Source organism: Typopeltis vanoorti, chromosome 7 (assembly GCF_054136105.1).
Source record: "Typopeltis vanoorti isolate ZY-2024b chromosome 7, IOZ_Tvanoo_1.0, whole genome shotgun sequence".
NCBI classification, from domain to species: domain Eukaryota; kingdom Metazoa; phylum Arthropoda; class Arachnida; order Uropygi; family Thelyphonidae; genus Typopeltis; species Typopeltis vanoorti.
Window position 1 is genome coordinate 6,282,501 of NC_143555.1, and position 23,717 is coordinate 6,306,217.

Sequence of the window (23,717 nt, forward strand, 5' to 3'; positions counted from 1 at the left end):
GATAATTATTGGATTGTATAAACAAAATAATGTTTATAATATTTAATATACAAGAAAAAAGGATACAATCATTAATGTTCCACCAAACAAGAACATGAAAAAGAAATCTGCAGTACGACCTCTGAAAGATCCTTCTTCGAGCATACGACAATATCGGTATGTAAAAATAATATTAAAAAGAAAATTAAAACCAAATGCTCCAAAGAACAGAAATGTCGTAAAAAGCCTCCACACCTAAAAACAAACAAATAAACTAATTCTTACAATGGAACTTCATAATTTAGCTTTATAAAACACCTGATATAAACATTAAATACTGTTTAAATAAAAATCATACTATAGGCGGCATTCATTAAGGGCAATACGACATTTATCCCTGCACAGTTTATTCTTGTTTTTATGACCACATTAAGTAATCCCTCTTTCATTTCTCCAAATGATCATTTGGAGAAAACCAGGCACTGCTTGCAAGATAGAAATATCACTAGAACATCATGTTAGATCCAAGAAGTTAAAGAAGCAGTTCTGACAGAGAAGAAGTCATACTGAAAGTTGAAGTTGGCCTGAAAAGGAATACTGGACAGCTATTGCTAGTGTTTTAAAATGGAAAACACACACACACACACAATTTTTTTCTTTTAAGGTTACATGGTCGCCAGCATTCATAGTGAAGAAAATTTATGGAGACAACACACGTTTTAGAATAATTACTTTACTTAACATTAAGCAAGTAAGAATTGACATTTCGACCTCTGTATTGAGGCCATCATCAGGAAAACATACATATGTACAAGATACAAGCTACATGCTGTTGCACTATACAAAAGTAAAACGAACGTAAATGTTTGTTAATCATTTATCCTGGCCTGACCTCTGATGAAGAAAAAAATAAATAAATAAATAGAACTACATTAAACAATTTCTACAGTCCTTTTGTATTGAGATTTTCTTCTGTCTTTGGTTGTTCTGGTTGCTATATGGGTTGAAAATGGTTCCACATTCTTGAAATAATTAATCCATCATTTTTGTTCAGGTGTGGATGATGTTTCAGCATTTTGCAAGCTTCTTTTGAAGGAAAATTTGAAGGAAAGATTTCAAAATTGCTGCTGTTGCCATAGCATGTGCCTCCCACCTGGTATCAGAGCGGGATTTTAAGACATTTTCATTTCCAATACAACCTTTAAGAATTGTCCACTGGCTGGTTGAGGCTAAAAAAAAAAGGTATAGAGCAACCTCACTGTAGAGAAGAAATTAACTGCCTCTTGATGGCAGCCAACAGCACTTCGGCCTACCGAATTTAGTGAAATGAGCTGCACATGGCACATATATAGAAAACTTGTTTGTTTCTAAAATTTTTTGCTGCATCCCCTTATAAGGCCTAGACATGTTAGCAGCGTTGTCATAAGACTGACCCTACATTCTGACAAACTTTACGTAAGTACTGCAACACCTGATTTGCCATTTCCTCACCAGTATGGCTTTTCATTTCCAGAAAGGTTAAAAAGCGTTCAATAGGCTGTCCATCTTTTAAGTACAACACTTAACTGGTCGATATGTGACAGATCTGGTGTTGAATCAACTGACAAACTAAAATAACCAGACGATTTTACTTAATCAACAATAAGCACGTGGACCTTTTGAGCCATCAGTTGAATGAGTTCCTCACAGGCGGCTTTGGACAGATAAGGATTTTCCTTGCCACAATTTCCATATTTCGCAATGTGACCTGCTAAAAATGGATCAAACTGACTTATGAGCTCAAGCAGCCCTAAAAAAGTTCCCATTTCGTAATGATCCAAATCTTTCTTCTGTTCCTCGAAAAGCCAAGCCACGTTCAGCTAACGTACAAATAACAGCTATGACACGCTTCAGGACATGTTCCCAGTAATCAAACTCTTCCCGAATTTGTTTTTCCAACTGTTGTCCCAACCCTACACCTTATCTGCGAGTTAAGTATGTTAGCATAGAGTCTCTGTGAGTAATGCTTTTTTCATGTTGATAAATTACAATAATATTTCACCAGTCACTGAACCCTTCTCTTATAACAAAATGTGAGAAATTTTTAGCAGCAAACAGTTTACAAACAAAACAATAAATTGATCCCGTTGATGGTGAAGACAATAACCACTCTCTCTCTTGTATTCCTCACCATTGGCTTTTGTCCCAACAAAAAGTTTCTGCGAACAGCATCTTACTGGTTTGCCACTACTGAAATGTCGGTAAGACTTGTCAAATGGCCCATTGTGGTGTTGACAGTCACTGGGTCCACAAGCAGTCCAATAAGCCATGTCATCAGCAGAGAAATCAAGCCACAACCCTGGATCTTTTGCAGACTGAATCATTTCATCACGGCCCACTAAACTTGCATTTTCAGCAATTATTTCAACCTCAGAATGTTTTGTAAAGCTACTTGCATCAACATTTGCAGTAGAGATAAAGAGAATTTACAGACAAAGTGAGGTCAGTAGTGAGACATGTGCTAGATGAACCTGCTTGTGACACCTTGATGATTCCAACATCATCATATTTTGAATTTGAAGTGATCAAAGTGGTATTTGTGTCCACTTCTGATGACGGAGATTGGCTCTGATCAGGAATTGGTACATAATGTTGTGGAACTTGTGTGAAGAAATCAGTCAGCTTTACAGTCTTGGAATCTAATTTCAAAGTCTCTTCTTGTTTCTTTTTTGATAGTTTTCGTTTTTGTGCACCACTTAACTGAACACGTTTCATCTTGGTTCTTGGGATCTGCTAAATACAGAAATAAAAAGATTATTTTGTGGAATATTAGGTGGCAATCAACACAGTTACACATATCACAGGCAAAATCATACGAACAATTTAATTTTCGGCTTACAGCTGAATCTTCTTTAATTAACTCTTATTTTACCGGGGTCGCACTTCTGCGACAGCTAGGCCTTTTACCGGAGGCGCGTTTCTGAGACAACCACGTGATTTGTTTTATATTTGCTTCTGGAGCCTTTTATAAGACAATTTATTAAAACAAGACCTAAAACAGACAGGAAAATAAAAAATAAAATGGTTACGTTAATTATAAAAAATTACCTCATTTGACGCAATGGTAATGCCAGAAAGCGTCGTGAGTGATAATACGGTGTAAACGAACCGTCATGCACATGGTTAGAGTTTTATTAAGCCTTCTACACATCATTATTTATTGAAACAACAGTAAGAAAAGATAAAAACAATGAAAAACGAATTAAAAGTTAATTTAAATTAAATTTAAATTATGGTATACAGCTCGTAATCTTTTCACTCCAAAATGCATAACGTTACAGTTTGCTACATTAAACTGACATCTATTCTCCTTTGCCCAGTCTGCCAGTCTATCCAAATCATCCAGCAAAATTTTGACATCATCTGTATTAACTAGTTATACCCAACTTTGCATCATCAGCAAACAACTGAACAGTTCCCCTCAGCTCCCTTCCTATATCGTTAATGAACAAATTAAACAGTAACGGTCCAAGAACATAACCCTGTGGCACAGCACTAGTTACACGCCTTCTTTTGGACTCTACTCCTGAATAAATTACACTTTGATATCTCTCCATCAACCATCCTCCTATCCATCTCACAACCCTATATCCATCCCCATGTGCTGCAGTTTACTGATTAGAATTCCATGTGATATCCTATCAAAGGCCTTTGCAAAGTCCAGCAGTATCGCTGCAAACCCATTATCTTTATCCAACTCAGCTGTCATTGTATTATAATATGCGAGCAAGTTATTGAGGCATGACTCACCCTTCACAAAACCATGATGCCCCTTCCCCCGCCATACAGTATCCCATTTCTAGTCTATCCATTCCTGTAAATTGCTGTTGACCAACTTCACCAATATTTTGACAACAACTCCCGATATGCTGATCGGTTGGTAATTTACTACATCAGTCTTGGAATCTCCTTTATGCAATGGAACTATTTTTCCCCGTTTCCACCCCCCCCCCTCAGGGCTAACCCAGAGCTGAGACTTAGATTAAACAATATGGTCAAAGGTGCTGACAATTCCCTCACAATTCACATAAAATGTGAGCTGATATACCATCCGATCCCACAGCCATATTCACATTAAGGTTCTGTAATATGCTATACACCTCAATTTCATTTACCACAATTCCCATGTAAGCCTTTGGCTCTATCATGCCTGAAATACCACCAACTAGATGATATACTCTTGCAAAGTGTTCACTTAGTAATTCTATTTTTTCAAATGATTCAGTTACCTCCTTACCATTGGCATTCATTAAAATCAATTTGCCATATACATTCTTTCTTTTACTTGCAGCATATCAAAAGAAATGTTTGGAATTCTCTATAGCTTGCATTGCTAACTTTCTTTCATAAACTGCTTTTGACTTTCTTACTAGTTACCCTTCTAGACTGTATACCTTTTATTGTTCATATGCCTCCAGGTCACCTTTCTCCTTAAATTCCCTCCACAATTGTTTCTTTTTTTTTTTTTTGCAGCTCCAGCTTAATGATGATATTCATCCATTTAACTCCCACTTGATTGCATACCTGACTCTAGGTATGCAGTCTGTCATTACTTCCCCTCAAACACTCCTTTACCACTTCTCATGCATTACTGACATCCAGCTCTTGCAATTTTACATGCCATGGCACCAATCTAAGCTATCTCCTAAGCTTGTCATGCTTAACAGCCCTGTAATTCCACACATACATATACACACACACACACACACACACATATATATATACATACCCTGTCAACTGAAAATTCCACACATTTAGCCACCTCCCAGGTCAAGACCATATGATTACTCTCACCAATTGATGGTAAAGTGGTCATATTGGTTATGGACAAATTCTCTGAAGCAAATACTAGATCTAGCACTCTCAAATCATTAGTACATTGCATCACATGCTGCCAAGTTTACTCTTTAGTAATCGCATAAAATCAATTTTCTTCCTTCCATGTGCCCTTCCTTCCTTCCAATCTATGTTCTCTTATTTAAGTCCCCAATAATAATTACCCTTCCTCCATTCATTGAGCTTATTTGCCAATGCATGTTATCCCCCATCATCCTTTACACCCTCTGGTCTACAGAAGCAATAACTGCATATATTGTTCTGCTGGCCACTATCTCACACCACGTGCTATTTTCACTGGCATGCTCCTGTTATCTTTGGTTGCAGTTAATCGGTTATCATCAATAATACTTTACCCCATTATTTTCTCTCTATCCTCCCTGAACACACTATACCCTTCACATTCTATCCCACTATATCATCTTCTGTCAGCTATATCTCACTAATGCCAATGACATTTGGCCAGGATGAACTAACCAATGCAAGAAACTCTCCCCACCTTGTTCCAAATACTCCTGGCATTAGTGTACATAAAATGCAAAAGTCCCTTAGGCCCACCGCTATCCTAACGCTTTATACTAACTATCCCATTCTGGTTTGTTACCAGTGATACTAACTTATCTTAAGCATATTATACACATTCTTACACTCAACTGCATCATTGATGTGTACACCACTCAACAGCCCCCCCCCACCACTAAAAGCTCTAGTTTCCCTGATTTTACACATCCACTTTCACTTCATTCAACAACACTTTTCCAGTCTTCAAACACTGCATCGAGTCATTCACTACTATGTCCCTCCTTCTCAGCTCTACTCTGTCATATCACGGCAACAGATTCACTATCTTAACTCTCTCACTCGTCTCTTTTGCTACTTCCAGTAATTTTTTTCGCATACTTTTCTCCTTTTAAATCATTCATTCCAGCCACTATGATCATTTCTTTTACTCTACCCTTTTGTGTTCTAATAGCCTCACTGACATCATTAATTTTCACACATGGAAAACAGGATTTTGTCAATCTCTTGTCGATCACATCTTTTATGATCTAACTGTACAACACTCGCTCCTTGATTTTTCTGTGAAGATCAGTATGGATTTATTATGAGGTATTTTTGTTGCAGTAATTTTCTTGCCTTTTACAATAAAGTAAAAAGAGCTGTTGATGACAGAAAGGCATACTGTTTATTATTATTATTATTTTACAAAAGGTATTTGACACAGTGCCATATGACAACATTATATTTAAGTTAAAACTTATGGATTTAGATATTAGGTTAGTGAAATGGATTGGAGACTGGCCAATTCTGATAGACACCAGAGAGAGTTCTGTATGAAGGAGCAGTGTCAAAGAAGAAGTAGGTTGTAAGTGAGGTACCACAGTGCTCAGTAGTACAAAAACCTCTCATGTTTAATCTTAAAGTATAACTCAACTGTAAGAAAACTTTGTTTTCTTACAGTTGAGTTATTAAGCAAGATTATAATTTCTAGCCAAACATAATTTACTCTGAAACCAAGAAAAAAATTTTTCAATAATTATCTCTGATCCAAAGTATTTTAATAAAAAGTTGATACATCTTTTTACTACTTGTATATGGAAAACATGAGTTGTGCATTAATTAAGGACTTGTATTTCCTGGGTCTGGTCCCCACAAGTCCTTTCAGAACGTTTGCTGAAAGAGGGGGAGCACTAGTAGAGCCAATTAGAACAGCGTGTATATTATTGTACTGATAAACACCTAGAACAAAAATGATATTAAAGCAACTGATATAACCACAAGAAAGAACATGCTAGTAGCAGAGTCATGATGGTATGTGATGTTCTTATATCCTCCCATGTTCTTTCTTGTAGTTATATCAGTTGTTTTAATATCATTTATGTTCTAGGGTTTTATCAGAACTTTCCAGCCCAAGGTGAAATTAGAGGACACAAAAGAATGCCTGTTCTAGGTCAGGATGAAGACCATATCTGCAGAAATAGTATCCACAAACTGTCTTCAACTATGAAAATTTGAACCCATATGTAAGCACCCATTTAAGATCGTGAATGGCTTGCTGGCTGCCATTCTATGACCCTCATATTAATTACACTAATAACAGAAGATAGTAAAGTCACCCACATAGAACGCAATACTTAGTTACTGTTGGAGGAAGATGTTCTGTTATCAAATTATCTTGCCTGCAAAAAGCATGACACTTAAAACTGAACTTTGATGTGGACATTCTTATCTTGGGTATACAACTGGGAAAGAATAGTTCCCACTCTGACTTGGTGGAAGATTCAGTTGGATAGAAAGTTCTTTACAGAGAAAAAAGGAGATACCCACTGAGACCAAATTGTTCAGGTCTTTCAAGTGTTCCAAATTTCAAAACAGTGTTGTATGTTTTTTCCTTATCAAAGAAAACCAATACTAAAAACACTCACATTTTAGGAAGACATCTTTAAATGGATGCTAGATTATATAAATCATAGTGGAATGATATTTTCAGAAGCCAGATTGTGTTCTGAAAGAGATTATTTCTCTCCAGAAATCATAACACACAAAAGTTATTTTTTTCCAGAATTTTGCAAAGGCAGCTGGTCAGAACAAAATCCCCAAATAACAGCAGTCATATGGGAATTTTGGATCCTTTCCTGGGTTATGACAGGCATCAACAATTGCCTTTTGCCATGCATCTGGAAATATACTCTTAGAGAAAACTATTAAAGGTGAAGCAGTCGATCCATGGTGATGGTGGCAGATATTTTAGTGGATCTTTTTTTTATATAAGACATATAGTGGATCCAGAATTCCTTCTGACTTCAGATATGTCTTGCTCGCACTCGAGTACACCTGAAAGCAATTAGGTTTGTTGTTGTGGGGTATCTGCAGAAAATACCCCAAGCTTTCTTCTGGCTTCTTTGGCTGCTGTGCAGTCGTCATTTCACCATGACTGACTTAGGAAAATGTGAAACCAACTAGATGTATGGTTTAGGAATTGCAACTTTTATAATACAAGCTGCAATTCCTAAAACATGATTGCATTTACATTGCAGTGAAACATTTACATGATTTCATGTTCAGTCAGTCCTATCGGCAATTTACATCGCGATAGGACTGACTGAACGTCACAGAATCAAATTCTGTGAATGAGTTAAACATGGACCAGTCAGCTTGCTCAATTTTCCTGGATGATATGTAGCACAGGATTACCCATACAAAAAAAAGTGGATATCATGGACAAGTGATTACTACCAAAAAGTTTCCCAGCTAAAAAGTGGAAAGGAGAAGAATGAGGAGACAGTTAATTTGATGGCAGTGAATGTACAGATAAGCATATGGAAGGCATTGATTCCTGTTTAAGAGGGAGAGATTGTTGTCAATCTCATGCTCAACAACTCTTCTTCTGATGCCTGTGTGTACACTACTTCACTTTGTGGAGTAGTGCAAGCACAGGTCCATTTAAATCCCCAATTAAAAGTAAGAGGATGGAAACTGCAATATGACATCAAGATCATCTTGAAAAATAACTGTAGCAGGAGGAAAGTAGATGCAGCATACTGTTATCATATTTCCAGTTGAGAGTTGGATAGCAACTGTTTCTACATTAGTATTAAATGGGACTTGCTGGTAAGAAGCATGGTTGCCCACATAGATGATAACTCCTCATTGGGCAAGTCCATGCCCTTTCCTCTCCTTATGAATAATGGTAATATTAAAGAATGCCAGATCACCATTTGGTTTCAGGTGTGTTTCCTGCATGCAAAAGAATATTGATATATACTTCTGTAAGAGAGTTTTGATGTAATTTATGTTTTGTGGGAATCTGGAACGATTCCATTGGGGGTTTCATATTTTCATTGTTTATGAAATAATGAAAAATGTTTTCATTATTTCTTTCTGGTGATATCATCTGGTTTTCTATGTTGAGAGGTTCTGTTGCTCTGCTTAATTTTTGTATCTCCTTTACATTCTGCCACCTTTGGTATGCTGGATAGTTTCCCCCTCACAGTTAAATAATAATAATAAAAAGAAAGCCAGTGCTTTTTTTATTTTTTTATTTGAAATTTTTTTAAACAAATTTCAAAATTTTTAATGAAATTTACATTTGTCACTATGTCCATTATTAACATATTTGCTACATAACTTTTTAATATTTGCTATCAAATTTTTTTTATTAAAATTATAATACACATTACATGTATTTTTTTATATACTTGGATAATAAATGTATACATAATTTGAAAGGCACTTAAGTTTTTGTTCTTATCTCAAAAATATAACCCTACTACGAAGTAAAATATCATTATATAATTTTTGGCTATCACTCTGCAGCGCTTTAATTTTAAATTTTTCCTGCTGAAAAAAAAAAAAGAGTACTGGGGCCTTGTTTTACACACACAGCGCTGGTTAAAGCAATTCAGTGTTTTGCTCTTACTTTTTATTCTCATGATCTTTATTGCCCATATTTCTTACTTTTAAAGCAGAGCAAAGGGTTCAGTATACAGTCCAGACTTACTGGACAGCTGAAATAACTTGCTTTGACAGATGGCGATTTTGAGTTGTTGAAAGTAAGGATTATGTTTCTGGTGGGAACCAGGTGCCCATCCTTGAGTATTTTTCTTATGGCTGTCATGCTTTGGTCCTTGAGTTCATTGCATCTCCTCATCAGGAAACATGAAGGTGGTCCCACTTCGATATTAAAATTGTAGAAATATTTTAAGTTTTGTAGGAGGTAATTTATCTGATTGTGCTACTCTAGCTGCCTCAAAGATATCTCCTGAACACAGTTTCGTTACAGATTTTGGAGATTCTGCCAAACCTTACAAACCCTTCTGAATAAAGAAAGATAACATTTTTACAAGTGGCTATTTCCCTGTTTAAATGCTTGCTTATTAAATTTTCAAAGTTTCTACAAATATCTGGCTTTGAAATAAGTTCAGATCTTTAATATTCCCTATTTCAGTTTAATTCATATGCAATTTGCTAGAATATGATTTGCAGTTCCCTGATCTTTGAATTAAATTCATTTTGTTGTATGTACATATTGTATGTATGTATTGTATATGTACATATTATACTGTGTAAACATTATCTTCTTATATATTGGTAGCCACTATTTTTGGATACTGGTTAAAACTGTCATGCAACTTTGCAAACCAAATCCAATTGGTTGAGCAAGTAAAGCTGTAGTTTTCACACTTTAGTAAACATGCTCAATTATGTAGCTTTTTTGTTGTTGTTGTTCTTATTAGCATCAATTACAATTCTAAGATAATATAAATTAGTTTCTCAATATCCACCTGGATATACTGTATATAACAGACATGGTCTCAAAACTAAAATAATCAGCATAAAATGGGAAAAAAATATCAATAAAGAAATATAAATGAAAATAAATGAATGAATAAATAAATAACACATACATTTTTGGAAATTATGGAGACAACTACCGTGTTTGAATAAAAACTTTAGTTTACTATTACTAAAATTTTACAATTCGACGTTTCGACCTTTATGTCAAGGTCATCTTCTGGAGCATACAAATATACACAAGAAACAAGCTATACTACAATCATACTGGTTCGTTAAAGACACTGACTAACCGCTACCACAATTGCTGGCCTGACCTCTGGTGGGGAAAAAAAAAATTATACATCAACGTTAGAGTCCTATTATTTGTGTTGTCTACTATATACATATATTAACATCATTCCAGCCAGTTTGAGTGGAATAGTTTCTAATACTAGCAGATTGGCTAGAGTCCTGACTTATGTTGAATCTTTCATATTAGGTTGGCTGAATATGTGCCATCCAGATCCTTGGAATTTTCATACCATCTTTATTGTTGATATTTGGGTGATTTATCAGGATTTCGCAGGATTTAAATTTTCTTTCGTACCATGTTTTTGTGCGGTGTAAGGAGCAGGTGCTTTTCCAATTGATTTGGTGTAAGGTGTTAAGTGCATGGTCTGAGAGGCCTGCTTCACCATAATGGTTATATTTAATGTGTTCTTTCTTGCGTATAGGGATTGTCCATCCTGTTTCACCAATGTACGGTAAGTTACAGGTGCAGCGGATGCAATAGACTCCAGGATGTGCTAATGGGAGGAGAGGATCCTTAGAGGAGCTGAATATGGTTTTAAGTTTAGTGGGTGGTTTAAAGGTGGCATTGAGGTTATAATGTTGTAGGATTCTGTTGATTTTTTCTGATAACCCTTTAATGTATGGGATGGCTATGGTTTTACTGTAATCTAGATTCGTTTTTGTTGTGGTTTTATAGAGTATTTTATCGACAGTATTTTTGTTATAGCCATTGTTTATGAATGTGTCACTAATGATTTTTAGTTCTTGTTTCAGGGCTTGTTGGTTAGAGCAAATAGTTGTGGCTCTGTTTTTAAGGGTGTTTATGACTCCATATTTTTGTGCTGGGTGGTGATATGAATTCGCATGTATGTATTGGCCCGTGTGTGTGTGTGTGTGTGTGTGTGTGTGTGTGTGTGTGTGTGTGTGTGTCGGGTTTCGGTAGACTGTGAAGGATAGACTGCCTGAAGGAAGACATGTAACTAGTGTGTCTAGGAACGGGAGCGAATTTTGGTTTTCGATTTCGATGGTAAATTGTATGCGTTCGTGTTGTTGGTTTAGGTGGCTGAGGAATGTGTTTAGCGTTTATCGACCGTGCGGCCAGATCGCGAACACGTCGTCAACGTATCTGAGCCAGATTGTCGGTCGAAGCGTGGCGGAATCAAGAGCCCTTTGCTCAAAGGTTTCCATGTAGAAGTTCGCGATTTGGGGGGGGGGAATATGGTGAGCCCATGGCTGTACCTTCCTTTTGTAGGTAGAATTTGTTTTGCCACACGAAGTAACTGGACTTTAGTACGTGGGCAAAGAGGGCCGTAATGTCGGGTGGAAATTTGTTCTGTAGTAGGAGAATTGTGTCATTGATGGGGACATTAGTGAAAAGGACAGAAACATCAAAACTGACTAATAAGTCGTCTTTGTCGAGTGTTATGTTTTTGATTATGTTTATAAAGTGTTGTGTGTTTTTTTTTTATGTAGGAGGGGGAATGACCTACCAACTCCTTGAGTGTTGTCGCTAATTTCTTGGCTAGGTGGTAACTGTCTATTCCTTCCACTATTGGTCGAAGGGGCACATTTTGTTTGTGTATTTTCGGAACCCCATATATTCTGGGGGGGGGGGGGGGCAGGCGTAGTGCAGTTTGAGTTTTTTTAACTGTGTCTGGTGGCCAAGAAGTGACTGACTTTAGTAGTTTTTCTGTTTTGTCCTTTATCCTCTTTGTTGGGTTATAATTTACCATTTTATATGTGTTGTTATCGGCTACTAGTTGGTTCATTTGCAGTATGTATGTTGACCTGTCAAGGACAATAGTGGCACTGCCTTTATCAGCTTTCGTTATTATTATGTTTTGTTTGGCTTTTAATGATTTAATTGCTGCTAATTCTGTTTTAGTCAGGTTGTTCTGTATGGTTTTCTTGGTATTTAGGACATTATTGGTTTCTAGTCGTATTTTGTCTGCTATGTTGTTAGGTAGGGATCTGATGCCTCTTTCAATGTGGTAGATAAAATCTAATTTGTTTACCTTTTTAGGCGCTATTGCGTAGTTCAGTCCTTTATTCAGCAGCACGAGTTCGCCGTTGTTCAAGGTGTGGCTTGATAAGTTAATCACATGGTTCTTGCTTGTCGGTGGTTGGTCGCTCCTTGTCTCCCTTGTTTGTTGTTCATTGTTGTTTTTTGGGGAGGAAGTCCTCTGATTGGCCGCCATATTTTGCCGTTGTTTCAACCTGTGGAATTTTTTCTTGAGTTTTTCTTTGTTCTTTTCCAGGGTATGCTTGGCCGAATTGTCAGTAATTCTTTCAAGTGTTTGTAGAATATCTGGGTTAACATAGTTCGATAGTTCTGATTGTAATTCAGAAATTAGATTTTGTGTTGTAGCTAGGTTTCGGCGGGTTGTTTGGATCTGTTCTCTAAGCATTGCTTTTTCTGTGCGGTCATAGATACGGAGTGCCTTAGTGGACGCAAATTTCTTTTTTAGCCTGATGCAGACTGGAATGAGGTTATTGTCTCTGCATCTCTTTAAAAAGGCCAGCCAATTGATCAGGAGAGAAATACGAATCTTTAGCTTACCATAGCGATTGCAGCGCTTGTGGGTATCATTTCCATGGATGATCTGAATCCTTTCTTTTAGACTTGCACGGTGATCCGAATGCATTTTTGCAAATTATGGAGACAACTACCGTGTTTGAATAAAAACTTTAGTTTACTATTACTAAAATTTTACAATTCGACGTTTGACCTTTATGTCAAGGTCATCTTCTGGAGCGTACAAATATACACAAGAAACAAGCTATACTACAATCATACTGGTTCGTTAAAGACACTGACTAACCGCTACCACAATTGTTGGCCTGACCTCTGGTGGAGGAAAAAAAAAAAAATTATACATCAACGCTAGAGTCCTATTATTTGTGTTGTCTACTATATACATATATTAACATCATTCCAGCCAGTTTGAGTGGAATGGTTTCTAATACTAGCTAATAATGGCTAGAGTCCTGACTTATGTTGAATCTTTCATATTAGGTTGGCTAAATATGTGCCATCCAGATCCTTGGAATTTTCATACTATCTTTATTTGCTCCTTACACCGCACAAAAACATGGTACGAAAGAAAATTTAAAGAATCCTGCGAAATCCTGATAAACCACCCAAATATCAACAATAAAGATGGTATGAAAATTCCAAGGATCTGGATGGCACATATTCAGCCAACCTAATATGAAAGATTCAACATAAGTCAGGACTCTAGCCAATCTGCTAGTATTAGAAACCAATCCACTCAAACTGGCTGGAATGATGTTAATATATGTATATAGTAGACAACACAAATAATAGGACTCTAGCGTTGATGTATAATCCCCCCCCCCCACCAGAGGTCAGGCCAGCAATTGTGGTAGCGGTTAGTCAGCGTCTTTAACGAACCAGTATGATTGTAGTATAGCTTGTTTCTTGTGTATATTTGTACGCTCCAGAAGATGACCTTGACATAAAGGTCGAAACGTCGAACTGTAAAATTTTAGTAATAGTAAACTAAATTTTTTATTCAAACACGGTAGTTGTCTCCATAATTTCCAAAAATGCATTCGGATCACCGTGCAAGTCTAAAAGAAAGGAAATAACAGATACATTCAACTGTTTACAATAAAAAAAATTTAATTGAACAGCAGTTAACAAGGTTCAGCATTTATATATATTAGTCAATGGACTAAAAACTAGTTCATTTACTTACTTGAAAGTTTTTGGTAATGAGATCTGGATTAAAATAAAGTTGAAATGGTGATATAATTTCCAGTTGCTAGATAGAAGGGAAAAATATATATATAAATAAATAAAAAGAGAATAAAATCAGAGTGCATTGTGAGAAATATACTACTATATATATAAAATTATAGGTAGCAAAACTATTTCAGACAATTAAGTTTAATATAGAAGCATCAAGCACTGTAGTGAAGTCTAATCAGGACTGAGGATGGATACTAAACAAGTAATTACCATGGGTGATTTAAATTATCCGAGCATTGATTGGGTAGCAGAGAATACTCACGAATTTATTGAGCTGTTATGAGATAACGTTCTCAAGCACATGCGAAAGAAACAACTAAAAGACAAAGGATGCTAGATTTCATCACAGTCAGAAGATGCTTCAGTTAAAAATGTGGCTGTTTTGCCACCAGATGGTAACAGTGATCACAAAGTACTGACCTGGGAAGTAGTCAACAATATGGATGTTCTAATCAGGACAAGTTACATGCTGAACTAGAAATCTGGAGATTATGACAAACTGAGGAGAATACTATCTTTTTTCCATAGTACCAGTTACCGAATGAGGATATCAGCAGTGTATGGGAAGCTTAGAAAGGATGCCATATTTGAATGTGTCACTAGAATGCAAAGAAAGAGGATGAGAGTGAAATGGGCATGCAATCTTATTAAGCAAGAGATCAATAAGCAGATGATGTGGAAGGAATACCAAGATAAGAAAGATGAGAAGAATTATATACAAAGTACAGGCCAGAAAAGTTAAAAGTACTGAATGGAATGGTAAGTTATAGGCATACAAAAAGGAACTAAAAGGTATAAAAAGAAACTGACTGCACAGGCTAAAGGCAACCCAAAAGAATTTTATCACTATGCTGAAAGTAAAAATGAATGCAAGGAATAACTTCACTGAATGCAGACAGTACCCTGATATTAGAAGCAGATATAACAGTTCAAAAGAGATGGATAGGATATCAGCACATGTGCTAAAGGAATGTTTGGCCAAACTTATTAGGCCTATGAAATATTTGTATCATTTAAGTCTTAGTTCATTAAGATCTATAAGAATGTAAGATAATGCAGCACACAAGGGTGCTGCAAAAACTAATGTCTATCAGTATCTCTAAAATAACTGTGAAGATTTTAGAGACTTTAAGAACTTGCATACAGAAATGGGATGATAAACAAGCCATATTTGGCTTGTTTATCATGCCATGGCATCAATGCCATGGCATGTAAAACTGCAAGGGCTGGATGTTGATGGTGCATGGGAGGTGGTTAAGAACTGTTTGCAGGAGGCAATGGTTGACTGTATACCAAGAGTCCGAATAATAAATCAGGTAGGGGTTAAATGGATGAATAACACTATTAAGCTTGAGCTGCAAAAAAAGAAACAATTGTGGAGGAAATTTAAGGACAAGGGTGACCATCAGGTGCATGAACAGTATAAAGCTCAGGCCAGGATGGTAACAAGGGTGGTAAGAAAAGCAAAAGCAGATTACGAAAGGAAATTGGCCATGCAGGCTAAAGAGAATCCCAAACAGTTTTTTCAATATGTTGCAAGTAAAAGGAAAAATGCTCATGGTAGAATGATCTTAAAAAATGCTGAGGGTAGGGAGGTAACTGAATCAGTCGATGTTGTGGAATTACTGAGCGAGCACTTTGCAAGAGTATATCATCCAGGTGGTGGCTTTGCGGAAATGGAGGAACCAACAGCTTATACTGGAATTGTGATGAATGAGGTAGAGGTAACTAGTCTATTACAGAACCTCAATGTCAATACATCTGTGGGATTGGATGGTATACCAGCTCATGTCGTACGTGAAGCGGCCAAAGAATTGTCAGTGCCCTTGACCATTATGTTTAATTTGAGCCTCAGGACTGGGTCAGTCCCAAGGGGGTGGAAAGAGGGGAAAATAGTTCCACTGCACAAAGGTGGTTCCAAGGCTGCTGTTGAAAATTACCGGCCAATCAGCATAACAGGAATCATTATCAAGGTCTTAGAGAAAATAGTCAAGAGGAAAATACAAGATTGGATAGAAGAAAATGGGATAATGTATCGGGGACAGCATGGTTTTGTGAAGGGTAGGTCATGCCTCAGTAACTTGCTCACGTATTATAACACAGTGACGGCTGAACTGGATAAGGGTAATGGGTTTACAGTGATTCTGCTGGACCTTGCTAAGGCCTTTGACAGGATACCACATGGAATTCTAATCAGTAAATTGCAGCATATGGGAATGGACATAGGGTTGGTGAGATGGATAGGAGGGTGGTTGACGGAGAGATATCAGAGAGTGGTTTACTCAGGAGTAGAGTCCACTAGACGGCCTGTGACTAGTGGTGTACCACAAGGATCTGTTCTTGGACCACTGCTGTTTAATTTGTTCATAAATGATATAGGAAAGGATCTGAGAGGAACAGTTCATTTGTTTGCGGATGATGCGAAGTTGGGTAGGGCAATAGTGAATGCAGATGACGTCAAAATTTTGCAGGATGATTTGGATAGATTGCAGGTCTGGGCTAGGGAGAATGGATGTCAATTTAATGTGGCAAAATGTAAGGTTATGCATTTTGGGGTGAAAAGATGGGAGGCAGTTTACTGCATTGGTGGAACCGTGCTCCAGGAAATTGATGAGGCACGAGATTTAGGAGTGTTGGTGGATAAGGAATTGAAATTTAGGGGACACATTGCAAAAGTGGCCAAATCAGCTCATCAAATCACTTGGTTGCTGAAGAATACGTTGACAAGCAGAGACAAGCAGGTTATTGTTCCTCTGTATCGAGCCTTGATAAGACCTCATCTCGACTACTGTGCTCAGATTTGGTCACCTAGGTTTCTTCTTGATGGGGAGGAGGTGGAGAGGATCCAGAGGCGAGTGACCAAGATGATAGCAGGTCTGTGGAATGAACCGTATGAGAACAGGTTGAGGATTTGTGGGTTGCAAAAATTGGTTGATAGGCGGAGGAGGGGAGATATGATTGAGACATTCAAATTACTGAAGGGTTTCTATAAAATTAATTCAGAAGATATTTTTGAGAACAGGGCTGGTTGTGGGAGGACTAGGGGACATCCATGGAAACTGGGCAAAAGTGTGGTTAGTAAAGGTGTTAGAGCTGGGTTCTTTACTTTTAGAGTAGTGAATGAGTGGAATGCGCTCCCTGAGTCTGTGGTGGATGCTGTGACAGTGAATGAGTTTAAGGCGAGGTATGATAGATACTGTATGAATGTCGAATAGTTGTGATGAAAATGATTTGGGGCCTCCCTCGATGAGTCTAATGACTCCCTGGAGTTGCCCGTAATAATAATAATAATAATAATAATAATAATATTTTACAAGGAACAGCATGGGTTTACATGTCCAAACAATTTGCTCTTATTTTATAATGTTATTGCTGAGTTTGATAAAGGGAATGAATACCCTATGACCCTACTGGATTTTGCTAATGCATTTGACTGGATACCACACGAAAGGCTGTTGTATAGTTGGAGAATATGGGATTGGAATATAAACTATTAGCTACAATAAGTGAGTGGCCAACATACAGGTATAAGAAAGTGGTATATGGGGGGGGGGGTATCTGTCCTCAGATATAAGGTCACCAGCAGTGTGCCCCAGGAATTAGTAAATTGGACCACAGTTGTATAATCTATATATTAATGATACTGAGAAAAGCATAACACGAGATCTCCAGCTACTGGCTGATAATGCAAAGATAAACAGAGCAATCATTGATCCTACTGATATGTGTGTGTCAATTCAATTAATAAGTTACAATTATGCATTTAATGTGATATCCAGCATATTCAAGCGTATTGGTGAGATTATGCTTGGAGTAACAATGCTTGAGATCATTGAGTTATAGCAGACAGGAATTTGAAGTTCAAATGTCACATTGCAGAACTGTAAATAAAGTAGTGGCAACATGTGCACAATTAATGCATCTTCTGCCACGTTCTGCACCTGGTCCCAAATTTGAGGGTGCTGCTCAATGCCATTGGTAGAGTGCTGCATGTGGGTATCAGTGACAGTGTGGTCTACTGCTCGAAGAACCTCTTGCAGATCATGAAACCGCAGGCCTCTGAGGAGTTCTTTCATTTTGAGGAACAAATCGAAATCGCAAGAACTCATATCTGGTGAATACAGACGTTCCAATATTTCCCATTGCTACTGTCCAACATCTCTATCACCAATTGTGACATATGACATCGTGCATTGTCGTGCAACAAACACAGTGGGAAAACCCATCAAAAAATGTGGTTGCTTTCCCCTTAAAGCCGGATGCAAATGGTGCTCCAGAAATCATCGATAGTATTGTGTGTTAACAGTTTGCCCTTGGGTCACAGCATAATGAAGAATGATATCTTGAGCATTGTAAGGGACTACCAGCATGACTAACTTTGCTGTGTTCCTGGTAAAGTTTTTTCAGATGGGGTGATCCTGAATAGCATTCTTCGTTGGATTGTCTCTTCAGTTCAGGCTCATAAGCCCTAGCCCAAGCTACACCAATGGCTATGATACAGTTCATGAATGTATCTCACTTCGTATCATTCAGATGGAGGCCAGCAATCACATACCTGTGCCATTTTTGCTCATTCAAGTGATGCAGAACCCAATAATCTGAAATTTTGTACATACCCAGCTCGTTTTTTAGGATGTGCCAAACACTCTAGTGGTTTATCCCAGTTTCCTGAGCCAAATGGTGTAAAGTCCATCATTGATCAACATGTTAATCTGAAATTATAGGTCGTCTGGCATGGCAAATATCATTTGGGTGATCTCGCCCACCACACAAAATGCACTGATCCATCTTGCAACAGTTCGGCATGATAGGGAATTGTTACCACAAGTGACTTTTATCGTGACTTACTAAAGTCACTTGTCGTTTTTATCTCATGCAACGACAACGTTGATCCAGAATTATTGTTCAAATCTTGTGAGGCATACCTTGGAGCATTGCACACTCTGATGTTGACTTTAACTTCACACAAGGACATAATAGAATGGGATATGTGTCACCTTGTGCAGATGTACTGTGCATACAACTAGTATCTCAACTAGACTTTCAGATATTCAATGCAAACAACTAGAGCCTCTATCTTTCTATGTTGAGCCCATACACGAGAAGTTGTTTGATCTACATGTAGTACATTAGTCCCACATATAGTTAGTGTTCCACAATACAGCAGTTGCAGGAATGAAGCAAAAGGAAAAGAAACTTGTTCTGTGGGTTTCAAGGTGCACTGTGAAGAGATGTTGAGCAGCAGCTGCACATGTTCCAATGAGCTTAGTACTAAGTGGAGGAATTTTTTTATGCTATTTCAGATGAACATTTCCATAAAAATATTTGTAGAATAAAGATATTGTGGAAACCAAACATCTGTGCAAAAGTGGAAGGAATGAATTGGTAAGAGATGGGTCATTAATAAGTCTAATTGCTCTCCTCTGTATTAAGTCAAGCATTTTGAAGGAGCTTTTAGGGGTCCCACTCCATATGCGAGAGTAGTGCTCAATAGTGGGAGGATTTGTGATTTGTATAAGGTTAAACCAGCTGTTCAGTGGTGAAGAAACTTCTTGAGCAAAAGAAATCCTAGTTTTTCCGAAGCTGAAGATGAAATGGTTGTGATGTGTTTATACCAGGAGAGGCTTCATGTCAGGGTAATTCCAAGAAGAAAAATCTCAAATTGCCTGGAAATTTGGGTATTGTCAAAGATAGAGAAAAAAGAGAACTTTCAATACTAATGGTTTTATTAGTACTGAAATTGACAAGGTTATCTGAACTCCATGGGAGGTTGGCTTGGAGATCAGAATTGAGGGCAGTGGTGGTTGATGTTCTGTAGGTTGAGGTGAATTGTGTAGAAAGGGAGATGTGCAATGTGCTGTCATCTTGGTGAGAGGATAAAAAACCAAACCACCATCATGCATAGTGTGCATCCAGACAGAAAGCTGGCAATCGAACTACAGAAGTACTGAGACAAGTCCAACTGGCAGTTTGCTTACTAAGCTTTTGTGCCAGACCTGGTCAAAAGCTTTGAAGTTATTAAGTGCAACCACTTCAGATCCGCAAACTTCTCCATGGCATTTGTCCAGAGATGGGTGACATATGTGAGCAGATCTTCTATTGATTGCCAGCAATGGAATCCATACTGGCAGTTGATGATTAGGTGAGTGCCTTCAAGGCAGTGTAGGAGTTGGGATTTGATGATTTTTTCCATTACTTTAGAGAGGACTGAGGTGAGTGAGATGGGGGCGGTAGCTGGATGGCAGTGACTTGTCACCCTTCTCGGGAATGGGTTGAATTTAGGCCAATTTCCAGGCTGTGGGATAGATACCAGTGGAGGGAGGGAGAGTGTGTATATGTGTGTGTGCATGCAACACGCAACATAGGATAGGAGTCAATTCTGGTGCACAAACTTTCAGGAGATTTTTTTTGTGTCTAATTTGGACAGTGTTTTTCTGATCTCTTTCTGGCAAAAGGATATAGGTACATTGTATGTTGGGCATCTGGAATGGTTGAGGGGGGGGGGGTTTACCATTGCCAGTTATGCATGCATTGGAAGCAAAGTGCTAGAAGATTGGCTTTTTCTGTGGGTGATGATGGAATAGAGCCATCTGGGTATGATAGGGGTGGGAATAGCTTCAGGCAGAAGTGATGGCTAATTGCATTGGCGAGAGACCAAATGGCTTGGATGCAGTTTGGACAGGACATTGGTTTCCTGCTTTTTGTTCTCTGTTTGGAGGTATTGATGGTTTTTTTTTTTTTTTTTGCATCTATTTTGGGCTTCAGAATAAGCTCTAAAGGAGGATGAAGTTCTTGATTTCAGCCAGTTATGGTAAGTTTGGTTTTACATTTGTACAGCCTTGGCACATCTTTTGGAGAACCAGCGTTTAGTTCAGAGTAGTATGGGGAATGCATGCTATGCCAGTGAGGATTACTTCAGTGATAAGTTCCATGCATATGTTTGGGTTAAAAGGCCGGAAGCAATTCAGCTATAGAAGTCGTGGAGGCTATCCCACTTGGCACTGTTATAATGCCAAACTACTCTTATATAAGAGTGGCTGTGTAAGCATTGTTGCATGGGGGACGAGATGAGCACTAGATTGTGGTCAGAGTTACCTAGAGGGCCCACTACATTCACTGTGTATTTGGAAGGGTCATTGGTGAGGAAGAGATCTATGGTGTTCTATCTGTGAAGAAGTAACACGTAAGTTACAAACTATGTTTCCTGATCAGAGTAAACTATTTTCCATGTCTATGTTGCGAAATACTTCTGAAAAGATAGCCAAAGTGCTAAATAAATATAATCAACTATGCATTAAACTGGTAACTCATCTCTTTCTCCCAAATTTCATTTGATATATGCAATGTAAAAAAGGCTTTGTGTTTACAATTAAACCTGCTATAAACAGAGGCACCTGCCTAAGAACATAAAAAATACATACACTACCATCATGGCAAGACAGGACTAGCAGTTGGACATAATGAAAAAATACAGACAATACAGCAAGGAATCTGTTACAACTGTGAGACTATTTCAGAAATTATCAATAGTGAAGCACTTCTCAAAGCTAGCATAGTAGATACCTTTGCTCCAACAACCGAGTTGGAGCAAAGGTATCTACCATACCCTATCTACCAATAATTATCATTATTAAGAGAGACCTCCAGGGAGGCCACATACTACACACACGCGCACCAGCTATCATACTTATTCTTGAATTCATTCACACTGCTTGCACTCACAACATCCAATGGCAATCCATTCCAATCATGCACCACCCTCTGAGAGAAAAATCTAGCCCTCACACCCTTCTTGGCAGCCTTCATTCTCCGCTTTCAAGGATGCTCTTGTCCTTTCCCCACCCTCTATAAATTGAAAAATTCCATCAATTGAAATCCTGTATGACCCTTTCAGAAGTTCACAAACTTCTGAAAGTTTGTAAACTATTGAGACTTACAAGTCTCAATCATATCACCTCTTTCTCCTATTTGCTAGTGTCTGCAGTCTACAAATTCTCAATCTGTCTTCATAATTAGTATTCCACAATCCTGATATCACTTTTAACTCCAATATATCAGAATAACAATGGAAACCAGGAGACCAGACCTGCACACAAGTCCAAGTGAGGTCTTTTAACCAGGCCATGTAAAGAGGCAAAATAACATCCTTATCTTTACATGTGAACATTCGTTTCAAATTGTCCTGACACTCCTATTATTTGAAGTTATGGAACATTCCAGGTTTGTTAACAACATAAAAACTAGTGTACAGATAGTAACAAGCAGTATTTCATCATAGCAGTTGAATACAGGTGGTATGGCAACATGACATGAACTCACTGACTTCGAGTGAGGTGTCATCACAGTCTGTCACAATAATTGCATGTCCATACGTTCCTTTGCCGCTCAACTGGAGCATCCAAAATCAACTGTTGGCAATGTGATCAACAAATGGAGATGTTCTGGCATCACTAGTGCAGGAAAACACCCAGGGCAGCTGCTGAAAATGACTGACAGGGAAAGGAGGTGGAACACAAAAACTGGCTACAATTGGCACAGACCATCCATGATGAGTTCCAGAGTGCCAGTAACACTATGGTGAGCACTAATACTGTACAAAAAGAACTCCATTTACTGGGTTTCCACAGAACAGCAGCGGTACACAAGCCAAACATCACAACAACGAACAAGGTGGCTTGTCTGGCCTGGTGCAAAAAAGAGCACATGAACTGGACAATTGACTAGTGAAAAACGTACTCTGGAGTGATGAATCAAGGTTCACCTGTTTCATCGGAGCAGCGATTGAGGTCCAGAGCAGCACATCCTCAATCTGTCGCTGAACTCAGTGCTGCTTTGATGGAGGAATGGAGAAATGTGTTTGCCACACAATGGTGGAAAGCATCCCTCAAAATGTACAGGAGGTGATCAAAGCCAAAAGTGGACATACCCCAATATTAGGGTTCACCTGCTGGTATCAATTGTAAATTGCTAGTTGATGGACAATTATTGGTAGATAGCATACGTTTATCTGTAATTATCTGATTTTAGCACCACTGTTCTATGACTAGTTATTTCACTTTTTTTAAATTTTATTTATTTAATTTTTGACAGAGGATGCTGGTTTGAAATCTAGAGAAATATCAATAGCACATGATATTTATTTTGTACATATGTAGTGTTATAAGTTAATAATTAAATCACTGAGCAATAAACAAATTATTCTTATATTACAACACTTACTGCCAACAGTGAGGTATATATCCATGATCATATCTAGAATTACAGATTAAGATGAGTTTTAAATAAGGAGAATAAACATATTTATTTAATAAAGCAACAAAGAAGTACATCATCCAATGATAAAAAAATGAATAATACACAAAGTTTTATAACTAAAGTATGACAAAAAAAATTAAATTAATAGTAAACAGAGATGTAGAATCTGGTGAATTTACTTTAACAGAACACTGTTTTTATCTGCAGAAATTTCTTCCGAAGTATTTTACTATGGTGATACACCATTTTTACTACTTGTATAGGA

The 23,717-nt window shown here is 37.7% G+C and overlaps 2 protein-coding genes across 2 annotated transcripts in view; one reads left to right on the forward strand and one right to left on the reverse strand.

The window, feature by feature from the left end:
• Positions 1 to 23,717, forward strand: part of LOC150104464 (serine/threonine-protein kinase Tao-like) — a 713,758-nt gene that overhangs the window by 577,122 nt on the left and 112,919 nt on the right. The gene's annotated exons all lie outside the window — the stretch shown is intronic.
• Positions 1 to 23,717, reverse strand: part of Der-2 (Derlin 2) — a 106,224-nt gene that overhangs the window by 50,262 nt on the left and 32,245 nt on the right. The window contains exons 2-3 of the mRNA XM_090395162.1: positions 14,145 to 14,210; positions 67 to 234 (exon numbers count right to left, since the gene is read on the reverse strand). Of these exons, the coding sequence (XP_090251288.1) occupies positions 67 to 234; positions 14,145 to 14,210 (234 nt within the window). The remainder of the gene's footprint in view (positions 1 to 66; positions 235 to 14,144; positions 14,211 to 23,717) is intronic.